The 12,901-nt window shown below is 50.8% G+C and overlaps 3 protein-coding genes across 3 annotated transcripts; 2 read left to right on the plus strand and 1 right to left on the minus strand.

Annotated features, from left to right (window-relative positions):
• Nucleotides 1-1,317: 1,317 nt before the first annotated feature.
• A1O9_02032 (uncharacterized protein) lies at nt 1,318-2,415 on the minus strand (the record flags this gene model as incomplete). The annotated part of the gene is made up of 2 exons (XM_013407607.1): nt 1,318-2,248; nt 2,396-2,415. The coding sequence occupies 2 exons, from the start codon at nt 2,413-2,415 to the stop codon at nt 1,318-1,320; spliced, it is 951 nt and encodes a 316-aa protein (XP_013263061.1).
• A 614-nt stretch (nt 2,416-3,029) lies between these two features.
• A1O9_02033 (uncharacterized protein) lies at nt 3,030-10,037 on the plus strand (the record flags this gene model as incomplete). Its single annotated transcript, XM_013407608.1, has 1 exon — nt 3,030-10,037. One exon carries the CDS (start codon nt 3,030-3,032, stop codon nt 10,035-10,037), a length of 7,008 nt encoding a protein of 2,335 aa, XP_013263062.1.
• An 899-nt stretch (nt 10,038-10,936) lies between these two features.
• A1O9_02034 (homoserine O-acetyltransferase) lies at nt 10,937-12,524 on the plus strand (the record flags this gene model as incomplete). The annotated part of the gene is made up of 2 exons (XM_013407609.1): nt 10,937-11,355; nt 11,405-12,524. 2 exons carry the CDS (start codon nt 10,937-10,939, stop codon nt 12,522-12,524), a joined length of 1,539 nt encoding a protein of 512 aa, XP_013263063.1.
• Nucleotides 12,525-12,901: the final 377 nt, after the last annotated feature.

Here is a 12,901-nt window from a genome sequence, read left to right on the forward strand (position 1 = left end):
CACTAGGTCATGGATGCTCTAATGGCAGCCGGCGGCGACGACGACAAGGAGGAGGAGGAGGAGGAGGAGGATGATGATATTGTTTTCGAGCACGTGGATGTGCAATTCCAGATCGATCAAGGAGATTTGTGAGGTGGAGGTTGAGGATACCAGATACCAAGAGGGAGCAAGAACAGAATCCACGTCCGAGTGCTACTCTAATCAAGGCAAAAAGCTGGGATCATTGCATGAGGAAGGGAGGAAGTGGCAGGACTAATTAGTAGTGGAGTCCTGTGGTGCGTATTTGAAATGATTACTACAGACCATCAATTCCCAAGAGAAGCTGAAAGGGGGAATTTTGGACGTACCAAGTACTGGAACTCTGGGGACTCATTTGGCTCAGTTCCAACTCTGCGGATTACCTCGGTGGGTGCCCTCTAGATGATAGATAGCCTTGTTTATATAATTTCCTAATCTGGACAATAAAAATTGCCTATTTGGGATAAGCTCCGCCAAGGACTTCACCCTCCATGCTCCATTTCCAACCTTGGTAGTCAATTGTACCGTGAAGGTCAATTCTCATATTTATGGTCCTAAGATAGGTCCTATCGATGCTGAGTGCTACGATATATGAATGGCGTACCAAACCATTGATTGGCATTGTATGGCTTCTTCCGTCCGTGAAAGTAATGCTATTGGAACGAAATGGATAGGCTTTGCGGAGGGTTTGAAAACTACTCTAACATAATGTCTGTGGTGCTTTTTGTACACCCGAATGGGTCGAGAGATTCAGGTTGGACCCATGGGCGTTACAACGAGGCAGCGACGAGCCCATCTGCCATCAGGAAAGGATATCAAGATTCCATGGCTCTTTCAGGGAGTTTTCTAGTCCTAGTCTCTCGGTTCAACTTCTATTCGTCGATTCACTTTCTTACTTCCAAAACACACAAAAGACATTCAACGTTAACTATAATAGTTTGAGAGAGGAATTTCATGGGGAAGCTTTCTTGCCTTGAGCTTTTACTGAAAAGGCAAGACGGTAGCGGCGGCCAGCTTGTCCACCTCGCATCCAAAGGATTGGGGCTGCCGTTGCTTCATTGAAACCAGCTCCGCGTATTAATTGTGCTGAATATAGCTCTCAAAATGTCACTCCAGCGCTGGCCATAGGATTCGGGGCACCCAGGTCATCCATCATTGTTGTGATTATTTGATTTTCATTCGAGTAGTCGAGCCCCAGCATGAGGTCAGAGATGAGAAGGTATCACCGCATATGATGTAATCCATGCGTCGTTCGGGAGTCCAACATATCATGGGGAGCAATAGATATCTCCATTGGCCTCACCCCTGAACGTTCTCTGCATGGCTTTTAACCAGTCCCAAGAGCTTGGCTTCGTTGTTGACAACTTCGGTCAACTCATCCTCAAGACTACATTGGATCGGTTTCCAGCCTAACAATCTCTTGCCTCGGATTGATATACCTCTCGAATTTGTCCCAACATAGTACTTCGCATTGTGAAAGTACTCTTCTGCCTCCTCGGGTGAATTTTCTTCAAGAGTGCTATCTGGAATAAGACCCTGTTTAGCGGCAATATTTGCAATACCCTGCATAACATCTCCCCATTTGAATGATCCGTTCTCAGCGAGATAATAGCCTTCTTCATTCCACGTTGCTGGTGGGCCCCCGTTGACAGCTGCCTCCCCAAGCAGAAGATAGAGTTCCGAAAGGTCCTGAACGTGGATGCCGTGCCAAACATTCTCACCCTTTCCTATCTTGAATGATTTTTTATGTTTGAGAAATGCCTCGGCTATCATATACGCTTGCATCGACCTTGTATTGTCAGGACCACGACCAGGACCATAAATAGTTGGAGGGCAGACTATGGCCGTCTTGACCTTGTCCGAATGAGAAGCAAGGACAATCTTGTCAACTTTCCGATGTGGGGCTTCGTCGGGATGGGACTTCAGTTCCTCAATTCCGTCCCAATCATTGTAGACTTTGGGGAGCATATTACCAAACTCCCCCGTAGCCAGTGTTTCGATTCCTAGAATCCCGGTACCAGATGTATGAATCCAGTAGCCAGCCCCGGTCCGTTGCCGACGAGTCAGACCCTTTGCAATTGCTGTAGCAGAGGCTTCATGATCGCAATTTGCAAAATGATACACGATGTCAGTTGTGGCGGCTTCTGCTTCTATCAATTCCACAGAATCGAGGTCACCGTACACAAGGCGGATGCGAGGATAGATAGCTGCCAACTTGGCGCCTTTGTCACTATTCCTTACCAGTGCTGTAAGCTCCCAGTCTGGATGCTTCTCCGAAATCAGCTACAGAGCATCACCTCCGATATACCCTGTAGTTCCAGTTCTGGTCACAGGTCATCAGAGCCAGGCGAAGTGGCGAGGCAAAGAGGGTACTTACAAGAGCACCTTGGCCCCCATGGCTGAGGGTTATGCTCCTCTTCAGAATGCAAGGCCCATTGAGAGTCGAGGCGTGGTTCTGGCCAGAGCAATTGAATCAGAAAACAATGTATCCCGCTGAGCACTTATCAAGAAAGAGAGCAATGCCTATCGATTACCCATTGAGCTCTTATAGAGGTAGACTTGTTGCAACATTCGACTCTTGATTTCAAAGATTGGCGTTTGGGACGTTGTCATGATAATGACTCATGAGTCATGTACGAGTATGTATGAAGAGAAAGAGGGGAAAGCGAGTCAGACATTGCACCGGAGTTTGGGAAACTGACTCGATATACCACGTGACCACAATTCATTTCACCAGCGCCCTTTGTCTTCGTGAACGTTGACACACGAACTGCTCCACGGATGCTCAAACCTTCATCACCAACCTCTCATCTATTCTTTTCACCACATACTCAGACTGCAAAGACTGCACCTCGCAGTACCTTCGTTTGGAAATAAGCCAGCCACCCGGTTTCCTTTGAGACAACCCGTCCTGCCCTAATCAAGTGAAACCTCAATCTATCCCATGCGACACTCGATAAATCCCACCCTCACACGCTCGCCGGGACCGAGACGGGGTTCGCATTCAAGGGATGCCCCCTCCGGGTGGAAATAAGAGAAAAAGGCCAGACCGTACCTATTCAGATGATCAACAGGCCCCTCGGCCTTCACCTCATCGACCCGGAAACTTGAACCTTGCTCATCAAGGCCCGCAGTCCCCTGGCAATGATCGTGATTTCTCACACATCCGCGGCGGCCGCAACTCCAGAAGACCTAGCAGAGGTGGCCGTGGGGGTAATGTGGTGTCCAGCGCGGTGAACAGCCCTGTCGACAACCCTGACTCTGCTTCCACTATCCCCAACCCCGAGCCTAACCATACAAACGGCACGATGGACACTCCACCGAATATTGGCAATACGCCATTCGAACTATCTGAAGCCCCCTCTGCTCTCCAACCATTCAATTATATCTATGTTACGGACGAAGCAATTGCGTCGTGGCAAGGTAGTGGCAAGGACGAAGTGCTCCGAAAGGCTCTAGAAGAGCTGCAAGAAGTTGAGAGAACCAAGTTGACAGCTATCATGCACGAGCTAGTGGAATCCGTCATATACGGGAGAATTAATCCATCCGATGCCGGGCAGCTAGTCAAAGAAATCTTGGACACTGAGAAGGTTGAAGATGATACCCACTCCGCACTCACACCAACAGACTCCCAGGCCACGCTGCTAGATTGCATATCCATTCTTTTCGATGCGAACCCGGAGCTACCCAAGGATAGATTAGCAGTCTTTCTTTTGGCAACCAACATCGCTCACGAGTTGCTACGCCTTGAGCTCGACGCAGCTGTCCTCGAAAAGCTCGAGCTGATTAGGAATACATTCAACCGCGTACTTATCAGGAAACAGACCAATATTCTATATCGTCAAGCAAATTTCAACCTGATGCGTGAAGAGTCTGAGGGCTTTGCAAAATTGATTACAGAACTTTTCACAACGAGCAACAACGAGCCACCTACGGCAGAGGTCGTCGAGGACACGGTGGAGAAGGTTAAAGCCATGATTGGAGCATTTGATCTTGACGTTGGGCGAAGCTTGGATGTCGTTTTGGACGTTTTTGGCGCAGTCCTCGTCAAGCAGTTTCGATTCTTCGTCAAATTCCTACGAGCCAGTCCCTGGTGGCCCAGACAAACAGTGACAGCAAGGAAGGCATCTGCAATTGGAGGGCTACCCCTTTGGGCTTTGCCCGGCTCGACTGACTGGCACCTCACAGATGAGCAGAGACAACTTGTTGCCAAAGAGGCAGAGGCTCGAGACTCGACATTTTGGCAGATTGCTAGGCAGCAAGGTCTAAAGGCTTTTCATCATCTTGGAAGGCCCCAGATCTCACCAGAGCAGCTCGACCGAGCTTCTGAAGCATCGGGAGATGATCTATGGGCAAAATGGGTGCGAGAGACGGGCACAATGCCTCCATTAGGCAATCGAGACGCAGCGCAACTACTGGGCTTCAAGCTACGATTCTACTCTTCCTCTGCCGCACGAGATGAGGCTGATGTTTTGCCTGACAATCTCATCTACCTCGCAGCTTTGCTAATCAAAATTGGGTTTATCTCCCTGAAGGACTTATATCCTCATATTTGGAGGACCGATGATGCGATGGAGGAGCTCAAACAGCAGAAGACTAAAGAAAAGGCTGAGCGAGAGCGATCTGCAAGACCAGGTGCAGGCGCGAAAAATGCTTTACTGATGGCGGGAGCTCTTGCTGATGACACACTGCCCATTCCCGCTCGCCTGAAAGACTCGAATACGCGAGCAAGTACACCGTCTAAAGAAGTTGATGCCGACAAAGCTACTCCAAAAGAGTCCAATGGACCTGCAGATCAGAAAGTTTTGTTGTTGAAGAGCCTCCTCGCTATTGGCGCTCTTCCAGAGGCGCTCTTTATCCTTGGGAAATTCCCGTGGTTAATGGAACTTTACCCTGACCTCCCGGAATACATCAATCGTATTCTGCATCAGTGTTTGAGCAAAATCTATGGTGCTATCAGGCCGCTTCAAGACCGCTCTACGTTGAGAAACCCGGCGCCATGTTATGAAACCGACATTCCAGGGCTGCAGAAAGGCCAAGTTAAGGTTGTCGACACTACAGAGAAAAAGACACTTCGATGGCCGCTACTTGACAAAAGTGATAGTGCAGATGGAACTAACTATCGCTTCTACTGGGATGAGTGGAACGATAATATTCCGATTTGCCAGAGCGTGGACGACCTCTTCACCCTAACTGAGACCTTACTGCCTCTTGTCGGTGTTAAGATTGGCCAAGACCCTATCCTTCTCCTCAAATTTGCTCGAATTGGCAAGCACAGTCTCCATACAGACCGCAGTGAGTTCAACCGGGCAAGGTGGCTGGACTTGAGCAAACGTATTTTGCTTCCTGCTTTGAGTCTTACGAAATCTAATGCCGGAGTCGTCAACGAAGTATTTGAGCTTATTAGCAATTTCCCTGTTAGCGTCCGCTATCTCCTCTACGTGGAATGGTCGAGCGGGAAAACTTCACGAAATCCAGATATCAAAGCGGCATTCGATCAGGCCAAGGCTGAAACGAAAGATATTCTCAAGCGGATTTCTAATACCAATGTACGCCCGATGGCCAGAGCTCTCGCCAAAATCGCCTTCGCTAACCCACACATTGTCATCACTACTGCTCTCCCTCAAATTGAAGTGTACGATAGCATTGCTGAAGTGTTCGTAGAGGGTGCGCGCTACTTCACCGACCTTGGTTATGATATTCTCACCTGGGCAGTGGTGAGTTCAATGGCAAGAACGGGCAGGGATCGAATTCAAGAAGGTGGCATGTTCACCAGCAAATGGCTCATCGCGCTTTCACAATTCGCAGGCAAGATCTACAAGCGGTACGGGATGATGAGACCTGGCCCTGTCCTTCAATATGTGGTTGAACAACTTGAGCAGGGTAAAACTGCGGACTTGAAGATGCTGGAACAGATCGTGGCCTCCATGGGTGGAATTGCGACCGATACGAGCTACAATGATGCTCAGCTGCAAGCCATGGGAGGCGGTCCACTTCTTCAAGCCCAGACTATTCTTCAAGTCCTCGACCGGCGGCACGACTCCAAGAAGACCTCGGAAAGGCTTATGAAGTCGTTGCATGATACAGGTCTTGCTGCCAAATTCCTGATCGCTCTCGCTCAGCAGCGGCAGGCTTGTGTTTTTGACCAAGGCGATGTGCCCTTGAAAGCTATGGGAAATACATATGATGAAGTGCAACGAGTGATGGTGCAGTATCTGGATCTGCTTCGTTACAATCTATCTACAGAAGAGTTTGCTTCAGTCATTCCCGACGTGACTAGCCTCCTGATCGATTACGAGGTTCGCCCTGAAGTTGCATTCTGGATCAGTCGACCTATCATTGCTAAGCAAATGCAAGACTTCGATAGAGAGAACAAGAGTCAACAGGCAGATGGAGCTCACGACCTTAAAGGAATCAATGGCGATACCGAAACATCTGACCAGCTCAACGGTGGCATCTCAGAAGAAGACGGTGAAGCCCAAGAAGTGGACGATATGCACGATTCTCCAGCAGATACAAGCACCCCAGGACTGGGCTTAGAACCAGAGTCGGCAAGCAAACTGCCAGGACTAGAAGCTCCAGTAGGAGATTGTTGGCATCCTGTCATGAAGGAGGTGATGGCTTCGATTGAGCCACATTTACCTGAGGAAGTCGTGGAAATCATTGGTACAGGCTTTTATACTACCTTTTGGCAACTAGCACTCTACGACATCACAATCCCAGGCAAGTCCTACGAAGATGAAATTTCGCGGCAAAAAAAGAAAATCGCTGCAATCGCATCGGACCGATCAGATGTCAGCGCCTCTGGGACGAGAAAGAAAGAACTTGCGAAGAAAGAGCTGACAGAACTCATGGACAGATTGCTAGCAGAGAACAAAGATCACCTGAAAGCCTTCAGTGATAGTAAAGCCAAACTTCAGCGAGAGAAAGATAAATGGTTTCTTGGGAAGGCAAGGATGGACAAACTGCTTAACGCCTCCCTCATGGAGCACTGTTTTCTGCCTCGGCTCCTATCCTCGCCACTGGATGCCTACTTTTGCTTCAAGTTCGTCAAATTCCTTCACGGCGCTGGTACACCGAATTTCAGGACTCTTGGATTCTACGACCTACTTTTCAAACCAGCGAGACTCACATCTCTCATTTTTATCTGTACTTCGAAAGAATCTGACAACCTTGGACGATTTCTCAATGAAATATTGAAGGATTTGGGGCGATGGCATGCTGCAAAACAAACGTATGAACGAGAGGGCTGGGGCATCAAGAAAAATCTCCCAGGCTTTGCACTGAAAGTCGAGGCGGGTAAAGTCGTGTCGCTGTTGGACTTCGACAGTTTCCGGAGGGTATTGTACAAATGGCACAGCAACCTCTTCCATGCTCTTGTCAAGTGCCTGACATCTCCGGAGTATATGCATGTTCGGAACGCGATATCTGTATTACGGTCCATCTCAATGGTGTTCCCTGCAATTAACTCTCATGGTGTAGGGTTGCAGAAGGCTGTCGACAAACTAGGAGAATCTGACAAGGAAGATCTCAAGGTGTCATCGCAAGCACTTCTAGGAGCTCTCCATCGACGGGAGAAGCTATGGATGACACCTTCAAAATTCCGAGACGGCCACGACGCTAATTCTGAGTCGGAGCAGATTGCAAGTCAACCCAAAGCCATTGGAGCAAAGCCATCAGCGACCGTTGCTAAGCCTGTTACGAATGCTGGTGAGGATGGAGAAGTCAAGGACACAATAATGACAGATGCTCCTGAACAGCCGAGAGCAAGCGACGAGCAAGAGTCGGAATCAGAAGCTGCGGCAAAATCAATCCCGGCAGAACCTGTTGCAAAACCAGAACCCGCAATTGGCTCACCCAAACCGATCTCAAGAGCAGCACCAACACAAGGCTCATCTACACCCTCCAGACAGGTCGTTGAGCCTCAAGTTTCTGGCAAACGAGAGCCAAGGCCAGTACGCTCGGATGTGGCGAAGCCAAATAATCTTCCCAGACGACTCTCTCCGCCCACGAGAGGTCCGCCTCCAGCACACCTTCCCAGTCGCCCCGAACCTCCAGACTTACGCAATGGGCAAAGAGACAGTCCGCGCCTTCCAACAAGACAGTTAGGAGACTTGAGGACTGGTCCTGACACTCGACCGTCACACAGTAGAGACGTGAGATCCGGTTACCGAGGGCCGGAATCTGCCACTTACGATGAATATGATCGTCATCCTCGCAGATATGATACACGCGAAGGGCCCCTTCCAATTAGCCGGGAAGACAGGGGCTATGCACGGGAGAGAGAGCATGAGCGACCGCCGCCACCTTATGAGAGACCCCGCCCTTTGGAAAGAGCGGCGCCACCAGTGCGACCGCCCCCAGGAGAACGAGAACGCGAACCACGAGATTCGGCTTCCCGTACTCGACCTTCAGGGCCTCCTGAGGTGGCAGCTCTTGAAAACCCTTCGCAGAAGAGCAGTTCGCAACGAAAAGAGCCACCATCTCAGTCAACAGCAGCACCATCAATCAACCCTGAACGAGCAGCTTTGATTGAGGGCAGCAATGAGCCAAGACTCAGCCTCTCTACTCGGGTACAGATGCAAGATCGGCCATCTCGATCCTCACGCCCATCCTCTCCTCGACGCGAAGAGGAGAGACGAACATATCCGCGACGTGAGAACGAGGACCGATCGTTACCAGATCGCCGTGCTGACCTCCTAGCCTCCCGGTCTTCAGGACCGACCTCAGGGACTATCAGCGACTCTCTTCATGGACCGACTCCTCGATCAGGGCCGCGAGATAGTACCCCAAGAGAATCGAAAAGCCTTAGACAACCTCCTGTTGATATGCAGCATGGCCGGTTGGAACAAGAACCACCGGCCCGGCCTTTGGCTTCGGTGAACGTAGATCGAGCGCCAGCCTCGGATGTCCCATCGGGCCCTCGTACCAGACCGCCGCCTCTCAATGGACCCAAAAGCGGTCGTGGGCCCCAGGTCGACACCCAACTTTCTCCCCCCGGACATGGTGAAAGACCCACACCTACCGGACATGGTGAAAGACCCACACCTACCGGACCTTCAGCCAGGCGACATGGTCGAACCAGCTCGTACAATGAAGCTCCGGTCACACCAAATACGCCTGATTCTACAGGAGTTCATCCATCTCGGCTCAACCAAATCGATGCGGCGACAACTGAGGGACCTCGGCCAAATCCTGCGCCGACATTACCTCTGCAAGCACCCCCCCCGGCGGGGCCACGAGGTCAACCACCTCCTGGTGCTCCATCGGGACCTTCACCTACAACCCGCGCCCCACCTGCTGGCCCACATATGGGTGATGGAGGAGCTGGCCGTGGAGGTCGCAATAACCGACACCCACTGACTGCAGTCAACAACACGTTGGCTCAAGCTGGCCAGGGAACTTCAATAAGAGGACGAGGAGGCAGTAGCGTGAGACAAGGCAGTGGAACATTCGGCTCGCACATGCAGCCTCCGCCGCCGCCCCCTCCCCCAGGCGGACCACCACCACCGAATGGATACGCTTCTCATCAAGATCTCTTCGCGTCATCAAATCCAAACGAGCTCCCTGTGGGCAACCGTCCATCAGCCACGCGGCATACCAATAGCCGAGATCGGCGCAGCGATTATGACAATGATCGAGGGTCGGAAAGAAGACCAACGAGACATTCAGGTAGGCAAGAAGATATTCGTGGAGATCGGGACCACCAGGGCAGACCAGAAGCTCGAGAGGGGAAAGATGAGCGACATGGACCCCCAGATGCATCACGACATAGGGAGAGGTCGAGTCGGCGAGATGAGCACGGCCAGGGACAAGAAGGCGAAGATCGCAGAGGCGGCGGCGGAGGGTATGCAAGATCTGGCCCACAGAGAGATGACCAGTCCACAAGAAAACATGGAAGAGGAGAGGACCCTCCCTCATATGGAGGAGGACCTGGGGCTGAACGTGGAGGGGGTAGCAGCGGAAGAGGTGGCTCGCGAGCACCTGGCGATAACAAGCGACCCAGGAGAGGTCCGTGATTTTCACGAAGATGGCGAGGATCTTACCAACAATTGCATCACCAAAGTGTTTTACTAGATTGAGCATGGCATTTTTGTAATGGCAGCGTTTCGAAAACGGTCATCTATTGCCATGCACTGTTATACTTGGACCAAGTTAGGCTATGCTCTCATTTGAGATGGGTCCTAACACGACGAGCTGCAACGGCATTCGAGCTAGAGAGCAAGAAAATCGAGATTGCTTGAGTAGTAATTAATCATTTCGATTCAAACCCGGCACACATTCATTGACAAGGCTGCTGTCACCTGCCAGGCTATGAGGCAGTTTCTGTTCTACGGGCTTGGATTAACATAACTCCGATTTGTATAATCACGTGCTCGGAGTACTTTCCTCACTCATCAACCGTATGAGGATTGCTCCGAACTGCACAGTCTTCTATTCAGGCTTCTATTCGTGGACGATGATGTGATTTTCTGCCTCGCCGTCTGTCGGCAATCGCCAGCAAAGACTCAACCGACTCTGACCACAGTCAAGATCTAATTCCACAATGAAAAACCCAGAGCACACGCTGCTGCATTCTTGCCTTCTTCGTATCCACATTTAGCTCAGGATGACTCGCTCGTCAATGCCAAACCCATTTTGACTCATAAGGCCTTGACTCACTCAAAGCCTTCAATGGATCACACAAAATAAAAATCCACCGTCCATCCGTATTCGTCCCATCCTCATTCGTCTACTCTTGGTACCTGATTATCATACCATTTCGAAAACGCAACCCTATTCTAGGGACGTCTTCCTAGGATCCGGATGACTTCAACAAGTCCCAACGGAGGGGCTCACCTTGCCTCACAATGCTCCCGTCAGTGTTCCCTGCTCTCTTGTCCTCCCAATTTACAGTCTTCCCCTTGTTGGTGCAGTCATGATAGGACGGCTACTAAATCCCGTAGAGAATGCCACCGAGAAACCTGAGAATCACTTCGCCGCTCTAGTCCCAGATCAACAGTTTTTCACCATTCCCTCTTTCACTCTCGAATCGGGCGAAGTCCTCTACAATGCGCCCGTTGCATACACCACGCGGGGACAGCTTTCAGAAAATAAAGACAATGTCTTAGTCATATGTCATGCTCTGAGCGGAAGCGCAGATGTGGCAGACTGGTGGGGCCCCCTGCTTGGGGGACCCGGGCAAGCCTTCGATGTCACCAGATTCTTTGTTGTCTGCCTAAACAGCTTAGGGAGTCCGTATGGCAGCGCCAGTCCTGTCACAAGCAAGAACGGAGACCCTTCCCTGGGAAGATATGGGCCAGAATTTCCTCTCACAACAATAAGAGACGATGTGAAGTATGCAATATGTGCTGCAATTGTTGAATTACTATTGACCGTGCGATAGTATTCATAAGCTAGTGCTCGACAAGCTCGGGGTGCGACAAATCGCCTGTGTTATAGGTGGGTCAATGGGCGGCATGTTGACCTTGGAATATGCGTACTTTGGCAAAGATTATGTTCGCGCCATTGCACCCATTGCCACTGCTGCAACCCATTCTGCTTGGGGCATCAGCTGGGGTGAGGCACAACGCCAGGCCATTTATTCCGATCCCAAGTATGATGATGGGTACTACCCATCTGACGACCCTCCCTCTGCCGGCCTAGGTGCAGCACGTATGTCCGCTCTCCTGACGTATCGTAGTCGTGATTCATTCGAGGCTCGATTTGGTCGGAACGTTCCAGATTTGTCCAAAAAGCCGGCTATCAATCAGGGTCATAGAACGCCTGAAGGCCAGAACGAGCATTGGACCATCCATAATGACGGACACAAACGAGCAAAGGGCTCTCGTGACAGTCGACCCGCCTCACGAAACGGCAGAATATCCGAATCTACATCACAGCCTGATTCCCCTAACAGGGCAGCACCCACATCAGACTCAGACCAGCCAACCACCACTTTTCAAGACCCTCAGTTCACAGGCACGACAGAGTTCCCCATTCCCGTTCCACCTAGCTTATTCCGCCGATCTTCCAGACCGGCACACTACTATTACTCTGCACAATCTTATCTTCGCTACCAAGGGACTAAATTTGTCACCCGCTTCGATGCCAACTGCTATATCGCCATCACGCGCAAGCTTGACACGCACGACGTGTCACGCAACCGCGCACCCACTGTTAAGGAGGCACTTGCGCAGATCGAACAACCAACACTCGTGCTTGGAATCGAATCCGACGGTCTCTTCACAATTGCCGAACAGCAGGAGATCGCAGAAGCAATTCCTGGTGCAAGACTGGGCAAGATTGATTCTCCAGAAGGCCACGACGCATTCCTACTTCAGTTCGAGCAGGTCAACTCTTATCTCCTTGGATTCTTCAGAGAAGTGTTACCGGATATCATGGAGAAGCCGGGCGTTGGTGCCGATGAGGACAAGAATGGCCACGTTGTGACTGATGGGGTTGGGAAGTTGACTAAAAGCAGCACTTTTGGAGAGGCTGAGGTTGACGATCTGACGGCCTGGTGACTGGCCGGGGAGCATTGAAGAGCGGGAGATGAAAGCGCGTGTTGACTCTGTTCGTGGCACTGCCTGTGGGGCATTAGTTCAACTCTGACGTACCACAAGTGCGACGAAAGAGTAATCATACATCACCCAATTCGGCATTGATGTTTACTCCCAAACAAGGGACTTGCTTGTCATGAGCAGAAGAGATAGGGGGTTGGGGATGAGTGGATGGTTTCGTGCGCGAAGGAAGCCGCCATGTTGACTATGTATATCTATACCAGGTCTTTGTATCATTGTCGCCGGCCAAAGACAGCCCCGGCCGGCCAGGAATGGTTAGGACGAGGGTGCCGCATTCACAATCACATCAAATCCAATCCAATTTTGCAATGACGTTTGTC

The sequence above is a fragment of the Exophiala aquamarina genome, assembly GCF_000709125.1.
Source record: "Exophiala aquamarina CBS 119918 chromosome Unknown aczIA-supercont1.2, whole genome shotgun sequence".
NCBI classification, from domain to species: Eukaryota; Fungi; Ascomycota; class Eurotiomycetes; order Chaetothyriales; family Herpotrichiellaceae; genus Exophiala; species Exophiala aquamarina.